This window comes from Heloderma suspectum, chromosome 4 (assembly GCF_057233095.1).
Source record: "Heloderma suspectum isolate Gila_16-S chromosome 4, 16-S_ref, whole genome shotgun sequence".
NCBI lineage: Eukaryota > Metazoa > Chordata > Lepidosauria > Squamata > Helodermatidae > Heloderma > Heloderma suspectum.
Genome location: NC_139461.1, coordinates 75,954,159 through 75,976,004, shown reverse-complemented (window position 1 = coordinate 75,976,004; position 21,846 = coordinate 75,954,159). Strand labels below are relative to the sequence as shown.

The window sequence follows — 21,846 nt, the reverse complement described above, 5'->3', positions numbered from 1 at the left end:
GCCCAGACCACCTCTATCCACCACAAAGATAACGGCCTAGTTCTAACTTTAGTGGTGGCTGACGTGCTTTTCCATACAAAAGAATTCCCTGCACACAGGAAATTAGCATGTCGGGAAGAAAAGTAAACTACAATCCTTTCCCTAACATCTAGTTTTTTTATACAGAAGGGTTGGGTTTTCTTGGTTTTTGGAGGAGCATTCAGTCATGTGGGTCCCCATATGCAGTCTGCTGTGGTACAGCCCAGACACTGATCTCGGTAAGAACTAGGGAAATGACAAAGCCTTAGATGGCCTCGTCCAATGCAGCTTGGGGGAAGTCTTCCTCTCCCTACCTACCCGGTTCCGTCCTCAGTAGGAAGACACCCTGCTTTTTAATGAGATTACATCTGTTAGGACATCGAGCAGAACGTTCTTGGTTGTGGTTCCATGACTGTGGTACTCCCTTGCCAATGAGTCCCAACAAATGATGATTTTGATGACTATGTCAACATTGAGGAGGCAGGTGTACACCCTTCTGTTTTCACAGATACTTAGGTTGTAGTTCGTTTTGAAATATGTTTTGTTCTTCTATTCTATTTCTATTCTATAATCACATTTTGGTGTTGATTTTGATAGACTGTAAGATGTCTTGGGTTAGACTGAAAGGTGGGATATAAATACAACAAAATAATAAACCTTGAGAAATAAAACTTAAAACATCAACTATTAACTCAATTTTTTTTTTGTTCTCAAGCACTTTACAATACAGTCCTCTTCATATGATCATATGAAGGGCATACAGATGCACTGAATTTAAATGAGAAATCATTCTCAATATAAATGTCGTAGAGTAGTTGATTCATCTGCTCGTTTTCAGTTCCAGAAGTATATAGTTTCAGATTTTAAACTCACATATTTAAGCCAGAATACTGTCAACGAAAGAAAAGTTGGAGGGAAGAGAGAGATGCCACATTTAATTAATGTTTGTTTCCATCACTAGAAACATTATTTAAACATTATTCATCAATTTAAAAAATTAAAATTATTGGCAGTAGCAACACTGTATAGAAAGAAGACCCCTCTAGCCACAGATGTCAGCTTTGGCTTCTGGAATTGGAATATGCTGTGGGCACTGTGAAAGCGTATAGCCAACAGTTTCATTACAAGTAAAGGAGAAATTAAAACAACGAAAACATCAACAATCCAAACTCTTCTCACCAGATTAGGAACTACTGCAAACCTCTAGTATTACCCTGAGCATTCAAGTTATGCATCTGCACATCCATTGTTGTTGTTGTTCAGTCGTTCAGTCGTGTCCGACTCTTCGTGACCCCATGGACCATAGCACGCCAGGCCTTCCTGTCCTGCGCTCTCTCCCGGAGCGTGCTCAAGTCCATATTCATTGCATCCGTGATGCTATCTAGCCATCTCATCCTCTGCCGTCCCCTTCTCCTTTTGCCTTCAGTCTTTCCCAGCATCAGGGTCTTTTCCAGGGAGTTTTCTCTTCGCATTAGGTGGCCAAAATATTGGAGCTTCAGCTTCATTATCTGTCCTTCCAATGAGCACTCAGGGTTGATTTCCTTTAGGATGGACTGATTTGACCTCCTTGCAGTCAGTAACAAATAAAGCTCTTTCACGAAGTACATCATTTTAGAGGGCCTAAAAATATATGTGGGTTCATCTGCTTCTTCCTCTGGTCACATGCTCCAATTCCCTCCCTCACTTGCTTATTCTGGCAAACCTGAATTTGTTGTTAGATCTGAACCTCCAAACTATGGTTTATGCTTGCCCTCTAAACCAGAAATGCAAACCCACTTCAAGTTATGGCTTCCAATGGTGGCTTATAGGGCACGCACAAGTCAGTTTTCCAGATAGCTTCGGGGGGGGGGGGGGCATTGTGAGAAACAGCCTGCTGGGCTAAATGGGCAAGCATCTTGGGGGCTGCATGCTAGCAGTGGACAGGACCACTACACTGCTGGAATGCTGCCCCAACATGATTGCCTAGACGCCATTCTCTCTCTCTCTCTCTCTTTCTCTCTCTCTCACACACACACACACACCACTCCTCCCTCCACTGCAATCAGGCTTTTTAAAAGCCTGACTGCAGCAGGGGAGGGGTGATTTTTCAAGGGGTGGTTGCCACGTTGGAGATGGGGAAGTTAGTCTTTCCCTCCCCAGCAGGGACTCCCCCAAAAATATGCTCCATGCTGAAATTAAGCTTTTGAAAGTCTCTATTTACACCAATGGAGGCTTTTTTAAAAGCCTCATTGAAGCATGGGAGGGAAGAGGGGGAAACCCTTATCTCCAATCACTGATGAAAGAGAAGGGCAACAAGAAGCTGGCAGATCAGACGGGGACCTCCTGTGGGTTGCATCTGGCCCATGGATTAGAGGTTCCCCATCTCTGATTTAAAGGAAAGTGGGAGATGGGGAAAAGGAGCACATGAGCCTGAGACTTGGTCTTTACCGCTAAACCATGGTTTCTCCTGTATGTCTTTACCAGCCCACTGTGTCTAAGGCTTGGATCCAAAAAGTATTAGGTGTGTACAGGTTTTCACTTGTCCCCATCTTCTTTCTTTCCTGATTACTCCGGCATTGGAGGCCTCTCCCAAAGCTCCCCCTGCCCCATCAGTTTCCAAGACCTGCTTATTGGGCAGTGTGGGAGGCTATCTTCAGAAGGGGCAGTGCTGATGAACACATGAAAGCTTCTCATGTGGCTCTGTGGATTCTGGTCTATGTCTAGGTCAAAGGCCTGACTGTTATCCATTCATTAAGCCAACACGTTTGAGAAATGGAATATAAGACATTCACCTTGTTAAATCTATGACAATTTAGAACTGAAATCTAGACTTATACATTAAATTAGGAGTTAGTTCCCTTGCATTACAAGTGCAATAACCACTCTGAAGCTCATCTCATAAACTTTACATCAAAAATATGCCCAGAATATGGGGTTACATTCAATACTACAAGTCAATGCTCTGCCCTCAGGTATGCATTTTACTTTCAAAACAAATATTTCAAGAAGGGTTTGTAATATGTCATCCACTATAACTGAGACATGAAAACTGAGGCCCTTATGATTTCATGGGCTTGTACATGGAAAGGCCTATACATCCTGAGAAAAACAAATAGTCATAAAATGAAAGTTCATTTCCTAGGGTGATTCAAGTTCATGGAAGAGATAACCAAAATTTGAGCAGAAGAAAATAAGAAGTGTAGTCCAATCCTTATATCATAGGAAAAATCTTCAAACATCATGTTTATTGTACTTTATAACACAGAAGCAGGCACCTTCCTATCCCCTGCAGTGATCCTTAGCAGGGAATTAGAGCACAGACTTCATTACATTGCATCGATCATATAAAACAAAGGGATCTGAATGTATTGATCTAGCCCAACTAAACCCTGAACTGTTTGCCAGACCATGTATGATATGCAGTTCTTATTTATTCAACAAGAAAGTAACACAACACTCTTTTTTGTCCTTAACCAAATAGCAGTACATTTTTGTCAAGACATAACTAACGTGACCATTAGATGGATTGCACCATTAAGAACTGGGTTGGCCTGAGCTCAAGCACTTAGCTGAATGCCTATGTTCTATCTCACAAAAATCCTTTTTTCCAGGAGTCCACAAATATGGGATTGTATCCAATGCTAGTCCTACTCAGAGTAGACCCACTGAAATGACTAGGGCTTTATTAATGGTTATGGTTGATTGCTCAGAGCTGTTTTTAGATATATGTTTTCTTTGTGTGTTTTCTGTTTATGTGTTTTTATGGAAATCTTTTTAAACGTTGTATACTGTATTTTAATGTTTTTTAATCCTTGTAAACAACTACCCAGAGAATTTTGGCTATGGGGTGGTATAGAAATGTAATAAATAATATTTATTATTAACATTTGTATACCTCCTTAGCTGCTAAAAAGTAATTGAGGTGGTGTACACAACTTTAAAACAATAAAACCTTTCTACAATAAAAACAAGAACATTAAAAATAGTAAAAACATTTAAACATTAAAAACTACACATTAAAAAGGCTAAATTGAAAAGATGCATCTTTACACCCTTTCTAAAGACCAAGAGAGCAGGGGCCAATCATTGTTCTTGAGAAAGTACATTCCATAGTTTGGGGGCAAAAAAGGCCTTTCACACATGCCTGAACAAAGGGGCCTCTGCAGGTAATGGTGCCCTTAAAAGGGGCTCTCCTGCAGATCTCAGTACTAGGGCAGGTTCATACAGAGACAGGCCAGCCCTTAGATAGCCAGGTCCCAAGCTGTTTAGGCTTTTAAAGGTTAAGACCAACACCTTGAATTGAGCCCAGAAAACAATTAGCAACCAGCGTAGCTCTTTCAGAGCAGGTATAATATGGTCCTAATACTGTGCACTGTTACCAGCCTAGCTACTGCATTTGACATCAAGCTTCTGGACACTCTTCAGGGGTAGCCCCACGTACAGTGCATTGGAGCAGTCTAAGCATGATGTAATAAAGGCATGAATAACTGTTGCCAAGTCAGACTGATTCAGGAAGGGTTGCGGCGCACCAAGCATAATCGTGCAAATGCACTTCTTGCCACCACTGCCACCTGAAGATCCAGACACAGTGTACGATCAAGGAGCACTCCCAAGCCACAAACCTTGTCCTTCAGGTGAAGCTCAACCTCTTCCAGAACAGGTCAAATCCCAATCTCCGAGTCAGACTTTCTACTGACTAACAACACCTCCATCTTGTCTGGGTTTAACTTCAGCTTGTTCACTCTCACCGAGCCCATGATTAAAGTCAGGCAGCATTCAAGAAGTTCAACTGCTTCCTTAATGTTCAGTGACAAAGAACTATTGAGTTGGGTGTCATCAGCATATTGGTGGCATCTTACTCCAAAGCACCAAATTACCTCTCCCAGCAGTTTCGTGCATATATTAAACAAAATGGGAGACAAGATGGAATCTTGTGGGACACCACAGGCTAATGGACATGGAGTGAAGCAGTTAATTCCCCAGCACCACCTTCGGGATATGGCCTAACAGAAACTGCAAAACAACCCCTGCTCCCAGGCCCTGCCCTGCCAGACTGTTCAGAAGAGTACCATAGTTGATGGTGTCGAAAGCCGCCGAAAGGTGCAAGAGAATAATAGGGACACACTCCCCCCATCCAGTTCCCAGCATAGGTCATCCACCAAGGTGACACAAGCAGTCACATTCCCACATTCCAGGCAAAAGCTCAACTGAAATGGGTCCACATAATCACTAACTTAAGTCCTATTCATTTCAACGAGTCTACTCTAAGTAGAAGTAACACTGGATACAACCCCATGGCTACAAAGTCTCCAGTAGCAATTAGAAATTTAATTCTGGCTAACAGCTGGAAAAGTCTCCACTCCATGGCAGACAGTTTTTAAAAAAACCTTGCAGCAATACAAGGATGCAGAGTACCTATGGTGCCAGGTTGTGTCTTGTATTTAACACAACATTAGTGTCAGGGGCTGCTAACAGTATACATACATCTTCACCCACCAGTACAGATACACTTTCTCTGCCTCTGTGAAACAGGAAGCAAGAAAGCCAAGATTTGCTAGCTTCTAGAAAGAATGGTTGAATATCAAGCCAACCAAAATTTGTGGACCCCTGCCCTTTTCTCTTCACCCTATGTATTCCGTATAGCAGCAATTATACAATGAAAGAAAATGGGGTGGCCTTCAACAGCAACAGACAGAAGGTAGATCTCCAGATGTTTGGGAGTTGAACTCCAAAAAGCCCCTGCCAGCATGACCAATAGTCACGAATACTGGGAGTTGACGTCCAAAACATCTGGAGATTTACTTTCTGCCCACCTCTGATCTACAACGCACACACAAACCAGAATAGTGGTTCACAATACAATAAACATTTAAGAAGGGCTGGTATAAATCAATCACTTTTGATTTTCATATCGGCTATCTCCCTCAGAGAAATTCTTATTTACATATGTTAAGTAATGTATATTATGTAAAATGTAAGTCACCCATCATCACCTATAAAGGTTAAGTTAAAAATTATAATAAAGCTAATTACCAAAAACCCCTGATCACACTGGTCCAAAACGATATGAGATTCTCTTCTTACTAGCTTCTCACCTAGATTAAAGTATCTCTTTTTTACACTCCACACAGGATTTTTTCACTCTGCCACATGTCCATCTGTATCTGTATTTCAGCTTCCCAAAGCTCCTTGTTACGACTACATTTTCAAGTATATCTTTGTTCTGTTTGTTTAGGAGACCAACATACTCTACTGCCCTACTACACAACTTCCTTAAGTTTGCTTGAAGACCTAGTACAACCTGTACCCTACCCTAGCACATTTTTTCTGGAGAAAAGATATAGGATCAAGTTTTTTAAAAGCTCCAAATTGAATTTTGAATTAATTGAATTTTAGGATTTTCCTCACAGAATTGCATCATTGTGATTGAATGCCCCATGAAAAGCTATTATTTTGGAAATTCATTATATAATCTCCAAGGACAGAGCAGGGTACATAACTCTCCTAACACATTTATTCTCAAAATGACAGGCGATGAAAGGATACTAACCCAAGAAACCAGTAATGTTTTCCCAGCCTGCCCAGACAGGAGCAGCTGACCTTATACTTAACTCAAGTTGCCAAGACTACAACTGCTCAAGAGGTACAGTCATACCAGCCACAATTGTTTCTAAAGTTACTTTTCATGACTGAACCATAGGAGAACTGGCTTTAGCAACAGGAATCATAGCTGTCCAGGACTGACCCAGATCATAACTGGGTTAAAATATATCATTATTTATATTCTTCTCTGGTCTAAGAACTAACAAAAACACACATATTAAATTTACACTAAACTGAACATCATTTAGCACAGCGAACTGAAGATTAGTATAAACTGAATGGCATTAGTTGTTTTAACATAATATTATTTAATTTAATGCATTCATTATGTTTTTAGCTACAGCTAGAATTTAGTTTTATTTTCTGTTATAATGTTCTATATTGTAAGATACTTTATTTTAAGAATCCATTCAATGGGAAGCTTCGGTAATTTTAGTGTCTTGTGATGTTAAAAGATGACAAGTCAACAAAAGATTCCATTGTAAATCTAAATGATAGAACTGAACATGTAATTATATACACAATGTGAAAACCAACAAGGTTTTATGTAGAAATTTTGCAAACACATACTTTGGCACTTCTACATTTTTGTTAAGACTATTATATGGTAGTGATTCTTTGAAAATCTGCTTTTTAAATAAATTATTCTTAAAGCCACTACCAACAATTGATTGTGTACTTTTAGAACATCTCTTCTTCACTCTGCTGTTATGTCCCCATCTGCACCAAAATGGCTACTCTATCTCATTTCCCAAGTTTAAAGCAGAAATTGTAAATCATTCATTTAAATTATAATTTAAGTCACCAAGAAAAAGAACAAGTTTCCCATTTTGAAGTTCATGGATTTCCTGAAGAAACAGGCATACAATCAGATATGTGCTCCAAGAAGAGTTGTCAAAGGAGTACAGTTCAATGAAAACATTGAGTAAGCTGTAGTGAAACATGCATATATTGAAACCTGGCCTTGAAGGAAGATTGCATGTATCAGGTGAAGCACACTGCATAATATGTTGAGCAACACTGCATAACAGCCTAGTATTTGCAGAACCCAGTATGCTGGATCAAGATCCGAGCATTAGTGGAATATTGTGCAACAGGAAAAACTGTTGTTGCAGTTACACAACATGCCTTCCGCTCATGTGGGATGGGAGCTGGATTCAACCCTTTGGTTTACAACCAAACAGAGCCTTTATACAACCTACAAGCATAATCCAAACATTTGGGTCATGTAGCCCACATGGACTGCAGAATTATATCTGCTTAAAGACAAGAGACAGATGTCTGTTTGGCAGCCTCTGAACACATACTAGGATACTAAGCAAGTGCACATCATTGAAGGCCAAAGGTTGCAATCCTAGGCACACTTATTTAAAAGTAAGTCCCACTGAAAAAAAGTGGAAATTACTTCCAAGTAAACATGCATAGAAACAGGCTGTAAGTGTGCAGAACTTTCAATTTAATGTACACTTATCTACTTCTTGCCTATGCTCTGCATTGGGTACTTATGAAAATTCATGTATGGCCCTCTAAACAAATCTCAGACATTTTGGTTTATACCACGCTTGACTGACAACAGTGCAACATTCATTACTTCTCTCAGTGTGAATGTGGTTACTTAACAAAAATACCACTTACGCAAATAGTCCTGTCAAATACTTTCCCATGTCACTGTATGGCCACACCCTGTCACAAAATTTTAGTGTGGCTGAAAGGCATTACTATTTCCCAATTTACACAATATTTTTAAATCCATTTTTGTGAACTGCCTAGAGAGCTTCGGCTATTGGGCGGTACAGAAATGAAATAAATAAAAATAAAATAAAATAAAACTTTTTGAATGAAACTCAAATTATGCAGCTTTTCTAGACTGATCTTATGCAATGCAAACAATATTATAGGGATAACTTTATGTTAACTTAATCCACATGAATGGCATGTATACATGAACAGTTGTGTCAAAAGTAAAAGAAGACACCATTACTTCCACTTTTCTGCAGTAAAACAGATGGACACATCTGGATTTAGGCATCATTTTGTTAACCAAAAGGAGTGCACAAGATCACATCTGAGTCTATACAAACCGTACACAGTGGCCACTGAGACTAATGCAAGATTTCTGGCCGTGTATGTTTTATTATGCTGTAGACTGTGGAGTCAAAATTGAAGCCTTTTTCAATTTGAACAGTTTTAGAACAATAAACTATACTAATTCCTAGCTTTGCATATGTGGCATATGAATACAAGCAAAGGGCTGGAAGCACCTGATATTGTCTGATCTCGGAAGCTAAGCAGGGTCAGCCCTGGTTAGTACTTGGATGGAGAACCGCCTGGGAATCTTCTTGCATTGAGCAGGGGGTTGGACTCGGTCTTGTAGGCCCCTTCCAACACTATAATTCTATGATCAGTAGGAATATGCAGCAGGTTACATGTGTTAAAGACATAGTAGACTCTATTGCAGAGTTGGTTCTTTGCAATGAGAAGGCTGTCATACAAGCTATACTTTGATGACTCAAATAACCAAGCTTGATCACATGCTGTAGAAGAAAGTGATAAGAGCCTGAAAAAAGCTGTTTCACATTGAGTAAAATTCCTTCCCCAAATATGGTAATCAGTTAGATGCTGAGCATGCCAGAAAGCCCACCAGCCAAGCACCAAAGATAAAACTGTCTACAGCACTTCAATATCAAGATAGGAGTTTTTGTAACACTGGGCTCCTTAACTTTTATTTTTTGCTTTTGTAGTATGCATTCAACTCCAAATTTTATCATAAAAAAGATCACATTTCTTTAGCAATTTTCTCTGTATCTTATATTTAACACACATTTTATTTTATTTATTTGAGGGATATACACCCTACACTGCAGTAACATTCCCAGGGTAGCTTACAAAATTTAAAAACACACAAAAAAACACATACAATTAAAAAAAGGAAGACATTACTTTTACTCCTCGTGATATTACTATGAACAATAATATCATGAGCAGCATAAAACTAACAAACCTAACAAAGATAAAAGAGACACAGATTAAAAGGCCTGTGTCTGATGCCAAAACAGCATCATGGTAGCCACCAGGCAAACCTCATTGGAAAAAGTATTCCAGAACTGCAGACCCACTAAGACCCGCTTTTTCCCTGGTATCCACCCGCCAATCATTGGATGGTGGGGAAGAAGGGTAAAGCTCCCCAATTTGGCTTCAATTTACTTTTTTTTTTTAACCTAGCACAGAATCTAAAATTATCTTCAGCTTGGCTAATATAAAGACTCACTCATTTCTCTCTGTGATCCACTGGTAAACAGGGCCAGTGTGCTTTGCCCAGGATGGAAACACATCTGAGTAATAGCTAGATTGTATATTTCCAAAATGGGGGATCCAACACTTTTCCCTTTCTAGTTCCCAGCAATCCTAGGGGCAAACCATTACATGATCAGCAGGGACTAAGGGCATCCCTACACCAGCCTAAAATCCTGCATTTAAAACGGGACTTTCTGCTCCTGTTTTAAAAAACGCAGGATCACAACTGACTCCCTTTACACATGCTTCCTTTGCCCCCTCCCCTTCCCCCCTCCTTCTCCCCATATCTGATTCTTCCATTATCTTTCATTGATCTCACTCCTCTTCTTGCTGTGTTAACTCTTTTCATGGAGGAAACTGAAGCAGAACACAACAGCGTAATTTGATAGCTCATTATCTGCCATCTATTTAAAAATGGAACAAAGGGCATTTAGTGCAGGAGACACCCTGGAGGGTCACAGCAGGGTCACGGCATCGTCATGTAAAGAGCCCGCAAACTTCCGTGAAGGAGCATTCTCAATCGCAGGATAAAAGCTCCGTGTGAAGGACCCCTAATTTGAATGTCTGGAGAGTCTTCCCCCGCACTTCATCTTGGGGCTCTGAACATTCAGATACTCTTGACTTCACCATCAAGTCAGACATTTTTTCTCTCCTATTTCCCTCTTCCCAACCTGCTTATTATCGCAACATTTTGCCTGATGAAGATATCTGAAGACTTGAAAGCTTGAATAAGTTTTGTGATCATTTGGTAAAGCTAATAAAGGTAATACAGATTTTGGAAATTTTCTTACCATCAACACAGCTACCTTTGTTGTTGTGTTTCTTTGCTTTTTTTGCATCTCTGATATAGATTTAAAACACTTCATACTGATAGTCTAATTTAATTTAAAGTTTTGTGTTTTGAAGGGAAACAGAATCAATTTTGTAGGTGTTGGCCATCTTAAAATTCAACAAAATGATGAGAAACAAATGAAAAAGATGGTCAGTTTGTGCCACAGTCACTGTATTTTACTACTAGCTAAGAGGATAATAAAACCTCTATACCTCAGGCAACTGACAGTATAGTCAAAAATCTTTAAAATGCTTCAACGCCCACAGAAAATCCATAACAATTAAAGTGCAAAATTCAGATCTCACATTGGCGTAAATCTGGATAAACTCCAGTAATATCAATGGAAATACAGAGTTCCGAGTCAGGCCTACAGAGCTTTTCCCTTTGGATGTGACTATACTACAAAGTATGCTTAGCTTCTATTGTCACATGCATCTAGTTTAATAACCAGAAAATGGGCTTTTGACAACAATAGTACTTCAAAATGACAGTGTAATTAAATTCTAAGTCAAAGCCATCCAATGATGGCCTGTACATTTATGTAAAAACATAAAATGATATGCTTTCAAGCATGTCGGTTCTTCCAAGAGAATTACCCGTTAAAATAATTTGACTAAGGAAGTTGTGGTGAAGAGGAAAAAAACACACACAATGCCCCAAGAAGTTTTTCAACTAATTCACACTAATCCACATAATGTGATACGTTTTTATGGCCTTTTAAAACAAAAAGAAATTAAAAACTGCTTTGTAATATTGAATGTTTATATGTTTTAAATAAAATTGTGACGTTTCACATATATAATTAAATAAAGTACACCGCTGTGATCCACTAACCAGTTATACAGAGTACTTGGCTTTCAGGCCAAATAATTCCACTGTTCCAAGTATTTCAGTTTAGCTCATTTGTAGTAATGAATGGAAAAATAACCCTTTTAAATTTTTATTAAGATTAAAATGTAGCAGAAATTTACAGTAACAGAAAGCTATTGTCATCAAGTGGGTATAACGTGGCATAAATGAAATTCATAGGTACCTGCATTCTGGTCTTAGTAAACACCTATCTACAATTAAAGTATTTACTTGAAAAGAATTTTAAGAGAAACAATTGTTATTTCAGAAGTGTTCACTTTTAGGGCCAAAACAGGCATTACTTAAATCCATGCCTAGCAGCCATGTGTGGTTTTTTTTAATTTTTTTTTACTCTAGAATAGTTGCAGGGGGCTTCATTCAGACCTTAAAATCCCCACCAAACCTCCTCGCTAGGATCCTGATCAGGAAGGTCCTGCACCTAGTCTAGAATAAAAGTGAGAAAAGACATAGCTGCTAGATACTGATTTTCAGTAATGGCTATTTGGGCCCTTAGAACCTGGAAGGAAAGCAAAGGAGACAGCTTATTGCAGTTGAAGCAGGCATCTAAGTTAAGGGCCCAAAACAAAGATAATGCTCAACTATGGTCAGAGCTTACTATGGCTCGTAGGTTCAATTCTGATTAAGATTTTAAATATACAGTGGCTGAGTTCCCCTAGTTTAGCATTATGAGCCTCAGGATTGCATGTTTCCTCTCCCCTCTTCCACCGCCTCCTGAAGGATGAGATTGGAAGCTTCCATTTTAGATTAACCACAGTTTAGCATGTTATCCAAACATTAAACTGTGGTTAATCTTAACTATGGTTAGATGGAACAAGCCAGTTTCATAAATTATGGTTTGAAGTTGGCTTCTGGTTAAGATTAGCCAAACTTTGGGCAGAATCCAATCGGGTGCATACGCCCCTGCTGATGCTTACGCCCTGCCAAGTCCATTGTACAACCAGCCCCCACCAGCAATTTAGCACTTCCAGGACAACCCAAAACTCTTGTTTCTGGAAGGAGGCAGGTCGATGGAGCTAGCTTCTCCTAGAAAGCACTAAATCTCCCTTGTGTAAGCAGTGGGTCTTGCTTACACAATGGAATTGGCAGGCCCCACCATTTGCAGAAGGGAATTGGTGGGGCAGAAAGGAATCAGTGGGGGCATAAGCGCCCCATTGGATTCTGCCCTTTGTCTCTGTTCAGATGATATGACAAAATTGCAGTTAATCTAAAACAGAAGTAAAAGCTTCCAAACTCTTGGCCATGCCAACATAGGGAGGGGTCAGAGAGTTCATGAACCTGAGCTCTGCTTGTGGAAAGTGCCTCCACCTGATTTTCAGGGACTTCTCCTTCTTCCTCAGCCCCCTATGCCACAGCCCATCCCATTCTGCAGGGTCCCCAACCCTCTCTGTAGCAATTTCAGGGGGCTGCTGTGGGGAGGGGGGAGCAGAGAAGCCCACTTCCACCAACCTTGTACACATATGCAGCTCTGGCTCTGACCCACTGTGACTGTACTCTTGTGATCACTAGCAATATTCTCAAAGACCTCAATGAGGCAAAGATTTCACCCTTTATCTGCTTCACACATAATCTTCACAAATACTTTTCTTCTTCTGAATTAGGGATGGCGGAGAATTCTACCACAGATTTCAGTGAGGCCGAATGCACTGGCATTCGGCCCCCCGAAACCCATGGCGGAACGGCCTCCCATCCCCCGCCCCCCCGTGGAATCCCCCCCGGGACGAAGCTTACCTGGGGCGGATGTTCCAGCGGTGGCGGCAACTGGCCTCTCGGCCGGCTGCTGCGGACTCAAATGGCAGCCGCCGTAGCGGCTGCCATTTGCGTCCAGCCAGGCTGCCGTGACAGGCTACATATTTTCACGGCAAAGGCAGCCACGCAAATGGCAGCCACTATGCCACTTGCGTAGCTGCCTTTGCCGTGATAGGCTACGTAAATACTTACGTAGCCTATCACGGCAAAAACAACAACAAAAACTACGTACGCAAATGGCAGCGGCTATGGCGGCCACCATTTGCGTTCCCTTTTTTTCACTGTTTTAGCCTACATAAATATTTACGTAAGCTATTACGGCGAAAAAAAGGGGAATGCAAACAGCGCCCACTACGCTATTTGCGTTCTCCTTTTTTTCGCCGTAATAGCTTACGTAAATATTTACGTAGGCTAAAACAGCGAAGAAAAGGGAACGCAAATGGCAGCCGCCGTAGCCGCCGCCATTTGCGTACGCAGTTTTTTTTTCCTGCAGGCTGCCCAGCAGCCGGATGTCCGGCTGCGGGTGGCCCCGGCCGGCAGCTCCGCGGAATCTCCACGGAGCGGAACCAGCCAGATTAGGATTTCAGGGGGAGGTGCGGAGCGCCTCCCCCCCACCGCGAATCACCCCGTCGAAAAGGTAAGTGACTTTCGTACATCCCTATTCTGAATCACTTTCAGAAGACTAGAGAGGGAGGCTTTATCAAAGTTGGTGCTTTTTTGTTGTCGTTCTTTTGTTTTCTTTAGGCCACAAATTACTAGTGAGGTCAAATTACAAGTCAAATTATAGTCAAGTGAACTAGAATTTTTTTGTGGACTAGTAATTTTTCTGGGAATATTATTTACAACACTTCTTTGGGGGACCATTGATAGACCTACTCATACATAAATGTAAAGAAAATCAACAGGATTCATTTTCATGTAAGGAACTACTGTTTTGAATAATATGATGGGTATGTATAGAACATAACTGCGGTGCCAGTTTATGAATGCTACTTAGTATGTTCACCAGTGATTAATAATAAGAGGAAAACAGTAACTTCCCATATTGAGAAACTAGTTTTGCTAAATATTCCAAGTTGTCATATTATTTTTGAAAGCTACTAATTACTAAACCAAATGGTTTGGATCTGACATCAAACAAGCAAAAGTCTGCTTGTGCAGTGGATCCAACCCAATATATGGGATATATCTGCTTGCTATAAATGAAACACAGAAGTATGTTATTAAGTCAGGATTTTAATAAACTAACCCCAATAAATTCTTCTTGCATTTAGAATTAAATTATTGTTATGAAAACACTAGGCAGGTCTGTAAAAATATAATTATGAGAAGATACTGCTGAACAGAAAATGTTAAATACAGAGAAAAGCTTTTGTTTCAAGAATCAATTTGATTTGCAGCTTCATTTTAAAAAACCTTTTTCATTTATGTTAATGTCTTAATCTATGCAGCCATATTTATATTAGAGAGAAACAGTAGATGGTATCAAATTAGTTTTTATTTAAGATAAATTTGAAACTCATTGAAACTAATCTTGATCAGCTCCATAATTTTTAAATTAGCTACAAAGTAATTTCTATGATATTTAGAGCTTATAAAACAACAACATTAATACGTTTTTCTTACTCTGAGGCCCTCTACTGACAATTAAAATTGCACCCAAATATAAATGTGTATATGGAAATTTGTGTAGCAGCAGAGTATTAGCAAATATACTTCACTGTATGTGTTTCTGACAGAATGAATAGGACCTCAAGTTTAATTTTGAGGGTTTTTCCGTTAGTGGGGATTTCTACCAACTTTTGTGGCATTCCAGACTGAGGCAATGTGGACCGCTACAGGATCAGGTCTTTCTTTTTTCTCATCCTGGTCACTATGCGCCATTTGGCAAAAGTGCAGAGGAAGTTTAAAATGAACACTCTGCTTCTCTAACAGTTCTTGTAAATCATATGACAACTTGGTAACTGTTATATTACTTTGAAGATACTTTCCTGCCTAATACAAATGCCAGAAAAAACTACACATAAAGAAACAGGCTTACATGTAAAATGGAGTTATTCCAGGTGAAGGAGAAAGAGCATTTAAAGCATTGCGTCTGTCTTGAATTTATACTTTAAAATCCAAAAGTTGGATCTGCCTGCCATGTGGCAGAGGTAGACAATGTAGCATCCATAAAAGGCTTTCACATATGCATAAACACAAATAGGGACATCGTTGGGGATCTGCCCACCTGGGCACAGGCTCTGGATCTTTTTTGAGCTGGGCCCAGAATTTTTTGAGCTGTCCCAATTGCCATTTTTTTTTTTACATTTTCCTATTGACTTGCATTGGAAAACAAAAACGGCCATAACTTTTTTAGTTTGCATGATAAATACATGAAATCTGGAGGCTTGGTAGCCCCCATAGAACTGATTAAATATGCCAAATTTCAGGCAGTTAGCTCCAGTGGCGTTTGTGCTAGTCACAGGTAATATTTGCTATTTTCAAGAAAACATGTCAAAGCAAAGAGCTATATTTTTTTTTGTGCTTCCACATAAATTCATGGAATTTGGGGACCTAGCAGGCCCTATGGAGCTGACTGAACCTACCAAATTTCAGAAAGTTAGGTCCAGTGGCTTTTGCGCTAGCCATGAGTAAATTTTCCTTTTCTCAGAGTCTAAAACAAAAAGTAAAAACTGTCAAGTCACCCAGGGGATTAGAGATCCTAATCAGAAGGTGTTTAATGTGACCATTAGGAGGTCACTATCCCTAATCTCTGGTGTAGGGTTTTTTTGAGGTGCAAAAACCCTCTCTCCCCCTACTTTTCTTTTCTGCTCTTACATGCCCACTGTTGTGAGCTTGCCTGTAATGAAATTTTGAAGAGGGAGAGGGAAGGGAAGAAGGAGCTCCATGTGAAATACTGGTATTTCACACAGCATCTGATTTTTCTGCCCCAAACTGGAACCTTTGGCTTCTGCAGAAGTCTAGTAGCTTCAGTACAGCAAAGGATCCAATCAGTCTCCACAAACTTCTTTCTCCCCTTCCACTTTAATTTCTCCTAAATAGCTCTAGGACTCACAGAGACATGGCAGAGAATTCCACCACGGATTTCAGAGAGGACGAATGCACTGGCATTCGGCCCCCTGAAACCCGTGGCGGAATGGCCTCTCACCCCCCGCCACCCCGCGGAATCCCCCTCAGGACGAAGCTTACCTGGGGCGGATGTTCCGGCGGTGGCGGCTCCGGTGGCAACTGGTCTCTCGCCAGCGTAGCAGCCACCATTTGCATCCTGCCAGGCTGCCGTGATAGGCTATGTAAGTATTTACGTAGCCTATCACGGAAAGAGCAGCGGCGCAAACAGCGTAGCAGCCGCCGTTTGTGCCCGTTCTTTGCCGTGATAGGCTACGTAAATACTTATGTAGTCTATCATGGCAGCCTGGCAGGACGCAAATGGCGGCCGCAGCAGCCAGCCGTGGCAGAAACTCCGGCTGCAGACAGCCCTGGCCGGCAGCTCCGTGAAGCTGCCGCAGAGCAGAGCCGGCCCAGGGAGGATTCTGGGGGGAGGGATGGAGCGCCTCCCCCCTACCACGAATCCAAGCTGCGAAAAGGTAAGTGACTTTCATACATCCCTAGACTCACATAATCCCAAAGGGAGGGTTAGGACTATGTGGCGCCATGATAGAGAAACTGCTGAGGCTTTTAAATAGGTTCTACAGTTTTAAAAAAGCTAGAAAAAGCCCTCATCCACCTCACCTCATAAAGTTTCTTTAAGTACATGCAATCCTTATAAACTCTCCACAGCCTCCTAAATACCTCTGAAGTATTACCTGTCTGAAAGGAGCCACTTGGCTTAGGGAATTCTCTCTACCCCCCCACCCCTGCGCAGATTTCCAATCACCGTTTTTCTTTTCTTCTTCCCTCCCGTATCCTATTCTTTCTTTCTTTCTCTTCTTTATTTCACCCAGAGCTTATCTTGGGAAATTCTTAGAGAGAATTCTCTTCGGTGGGCAAGAGAAGTTCTGAACTGTATTTGACTTTATACAAACAGACAAGAGGATACAAACAGACAAGGGACGCCATTTACATCCCTGCGTTAGCTGTGATAGGCTACGTATATATTTACGCAGCCTATCACGAAAAGAGCAGGGACGCAAATGGTGTAGTGGCCGCCATATGCGTCCCTGCTCTTTGCCGTGATAAGCTATGTAAATATTTATGTAGCCAATCATGGGCAGGGATGCAAATGGCGGCCGCTACAATGGCCGCCATTTCATTCCGCAGCCCGGCTACAGAAGGAAGACGACAACCTGACCTGGAGCATCCGCTGCCGCCAAGTAAGGTCTGTCCCAGGGGGATTTCGGGGGGTGGCAGAGGGGTAGTCCATTCTGCCACGGACTCTGGGGACTCTGATTCTAAAGAATCCGGCCTCACTGGAGTCCGTGGAGGATTTCTCTGCCATCCCTAGAAATAAGTCCTGAGTTGTGAGCATGGTACTGCAGGCTTAATACAGTGCCTACCCAATTCTGTCTAATGAATTGACTACCATTTCAGCTCAGTCCTATGCATATTTTACCATTTGTAGGTTGGTGGGAGGAAGTGTATGAACTCTAGCTTCAGTGGTGAGGGAAAGGCACTTAGTGCATGCTCAGAGTTTCTCCATAACTTAGCCCTAGTTTTGAAAACAGACTCATTGGCTGAACCTTGAAGTCGGCACAAATGAAGTTATGTGGAGGAAGATACAATGAGAGCTTGTGCATAACAAGGAGGAGGTACAGAGGAGTTGCATAAAACAAGACATCTGTTTTTATGAAGAGTTGCTGGAGGATGGTAGGATAAGGAGGGATGGTTACATGGAGGGGAATAGAATTGGTAGGGGGAACATGTAAGTGCTCAGTGGTGAAATAAAAACATTCTGCACATGCTCAGAGGCACTCTGTATTTAAGAACATAAGAAGAGCTGTGCTGCATCAGATCAATTTCAATCTAGTCCAGCATTCTGTTCACACAGTGGCCAACCAGATGCCCACTGGAAACCCACAAGCAGGACATGAGTGCAATAGCACCTTCCCCTGCTGCTAACACTGGTGAAATGTAAATAAATTCTAGTAATTCTAAATTAGAATGCATGTATATCCTTCAGAAACTTTGCAGGGTTTCTTGACTAGGGGACACCTCTAATGACCTGTGCATTTTCATATAAATTTACCCCAAAACTATTGGGGAAGGGGTGAATGGAAGGAAAAGCAAATCACTCTCTCCCCCAAACTGGAGAACTCCTCTTCCACATGAACTGATGCACCTATCCTTCTGAAACTTTGCTGGTTTCTTTCTTAGGGACAACTGTAGGCTGACTGTAATTTTCAGAACAATGGTCCACAAGGAACATAGGGAGATAAGTATGTCTTCTTTTGGAGACCTCAAAATGTCAAGGCCACCCTTGCACAAAACCCCTTGCAGCTAGCATTCTGAAATTTGGCAGACATGATCTCCTCTGATGGGGCAATGAATCCTGACAATTTTATCCAATTCTTCCAAGGAATTAAAACATTATTGGCAGTTCCCTTTAAAAGAAAATCAAAATATAAACCCTGCACCTATTTTTCTGACATTGGGCAGGTGTAATCCCCTTCTAGGGGGCTACTATGCCTGAAATTATCCAGTTCTGACCAAGAGAAAAAGTTACACTTTTTTCCCTAATTTCCCATGGGAGTCAACAGGAAGCATAAAGACTCATTTTTCCAAACTTTGACTGAAGTTTGGTGCTGAGCTGAAGTGGTCCAACTACAAATTGGCCAGAGCAGAAGCGGTATGTTTTCCAAAATGCTGAATCAGGGTCTGAGTTGAATTGGGTAGGGGGTCAGTGTACACTTCTTATGTATGTATGTATGTATGTAATCTGTACACACACGCAAGCACACTGCATGCACACACCACACACACACATTAGACGTGCACTTATACTCGTGTGTGTGTGTGTGTATAAATTTGTGTTATGGGCCTGTGCCCTGGATCTTTTAAGACCTTAGCAACGCCCCTGAGGCCTGAACACAAAGCTTAAAGGAGGGACAGGCAGGGGAGAAGCAGACATTATGCTAATTTAACCTTTTACAAATGCTATCTCTGCCACATGGTAGGAAAATTCTACTTTTGATACGGTAGTGGAGCTGATTTTGAAATACAGTATTTTTCTCTGATAAATAAGCAATTCCAGTTCCTGGAGATTTAGGCCTTGGCCTTGTCATTTTTAAAAGCAAGCGTTAATATAAGGACCTTATCAAGTGGGTTAGCTGGTAAGTATTATAATCAATTTATGTTGCAGTAAGTTCTGTGCTGAAGAGTTGAGAAAATTGTAGTGTGGAAAAGGCAACTATAAACTCATATACCTCAGAATTATTTCAACAGGAAGGGTCATACATTATTCTTATGATCAACAATTTCTAATCTCACTCATTCCTCAATCCCAAAACCATATCTTAAGGGGGAAATTGTGCATTATACTGAACTAAAATAGGATTCACATGCTATTTAAGGAATATAAACAATGACATTAATTTATGTGCAAGATATACTAAGAAATTAAACATCATATACACCAATACCATTCAGAAGAGGCTGTCCTTCGTGTACTCCCCTGGATATGACTGCACTGTAAACATCTTCAGGAAATCCAGTCTTGCATAATGTATTGCCTTCTTCACAAGTTGCCTTTATAGGTGCCTGAAATGCAAGACAAAATTTATGTAATACTTTCAACCCCATTCAGCTGAGAAACATTCCACTTGGCATAAATCCTGATTTTACTACTATCTTATACAAACAAGTCTTTGTTTCTAAATGCTGTAATTAGAATTCTGGGGGCAAAGGGTTAATCTTTTTGATAACTGGAATGGAAGGAACAAATCCCACTTGTCTAGTAAGATCTAAATAATACACGATCTTGATTCTTTAAACAACTAAATGTTTCAACTAAAACAGTCATTCTGGTCGGAGCAGAATTGTGGAGCAAAATAAACACATTTCCTCAAAAAGAAATAAACCTTACAAAAAACTGATTACAAAGTTTGTCAGATATGGATATGATGCATTTGAGATTTAACAGACAATTCAAAACCTAGGCCCATCAACAGATTTCAGGGACTGTCTATTCAACCCTATATTTACCTGATGGATAGACAGAGGAATATGCATCTCTGGCATATATATCCACAAATAAGTGTTTCTAATACTATCATATTTGCCATAAAAAAGTTATTGAGGACCAGCTATTCAGTTCACAAAACATAATTTTAATCCCTTACTTTAAAAAAAGCCTTTCCCATTCCATGCAGCATATTAACTATCAGGAGTAAATAGTGACTAAAAAACATTTTAAACAGTAACAAAGTCTTGAACCATCTTACAGCACAACTTAAACTAGGAATGGACAAACTTCAGGCTTGCAGGATCTTTGGTTGTTGTTTTTTTTACTAGAATCCTGAGATTCACCAACCAGAGACACGTGCAAAAGATATACACTGGGTTTGGGTGATCACTGGGGCGGGAAAGCCACCATGGCTTCTTTTCCCTGCCCCCACATACACCATTTACCTAATTACCCGTGACGCGGTGCAGGTTGTTGTGTCGTCCGAACCCGAGCAATGGTGGCTTTTAAACTACCCCACAACCCCTACAACAAACCATAGGTTGTGGGGTGGTTTAGAAGCCACCCCTGCCACGCACCTTGCCAGGTTTGGACAACAGAACAACCTGAACAGCACTGTGGGTAATCAGCCAAATGGTGAGACAAGAGCAGCATGCATAGGGCAGGGAAAAGAAGCCATGGTGGCTTCTTCTTTCAGGTGATCATCCAAACCCAGCCATTTACTTAGAATTAAAAAATACTGAGCCCAGGAATTTGTTTTAAGTACCAGAACTGAACAGAGCTCACAGTCCCTCCACACGAAAGTCAAATTCTAGTTATTCCACCCCCAAGTATATCAGGGGGGAGATGGTGGGGGAGAGGTCATTTTGCTGCTTTCTTAGATCTTTCTGTTAGTGGAGTTACAAACTTTACCAATTTACTACAAATCACCCGGAGATCTACCAGCAGATCCTACTCTACCTTTTGCCTACCCCTGACTGAAACCATACGTTTCTCAGCAGGTTACTCTAAAATCTTAAGCCAAGGACTGGGCAATGCACAGCGCATAGCCCCCCATTGCCATTTTTGCAGCCTCCCCACCCCACTGTTAAATTTGCTGCTGCTGTCACCACCACCAACACAGCAAATTCAGCCACAATTTTGATGGCAGGGTGTGTGGCCCCTGGAGGTTGCCCACCGCTATTTTAACCAGTATAGCAAGACTATGAGATTGGCTGCAACAAATACCAAGATTTGGAGGTTTTCTTTAATTTAAGATCGATGATCTACTTAAATGTGAAGTATGGCATCAAAAACCATGCCATTAAAGCATACAGTATACTACACTAAAACATCCCACTTTTCTAGTACAAGAAGGTTAAATAAAAGATCTGCATCCTCAGGG

The 21,846-nt window shown here is 40.9% G+C and overlaps 1 protein-coding gene across 1 annotated transcript in view; it reads right to left on the bottom strand.

Moving 5' to 3' along the window:
- Nucleotides 1-21,846, bottom strand: part of CDH2 (cadherin 2) — a 174,587-nt gene that overhangs the window by 133,365 nt on the left and 19,376 nt on the right. The window contains exon 2 of the mRNA XM_084849634.1: nucleotides 19,921-20,038. Coding sequence (XP_084705760.1) covers nucleotides 19,921-20,038 — 118 coding nt within the window. The remainder of the gene's footprint in view (nucleotides 1-19,920; nucleotides 20,039-21,846) is intronic.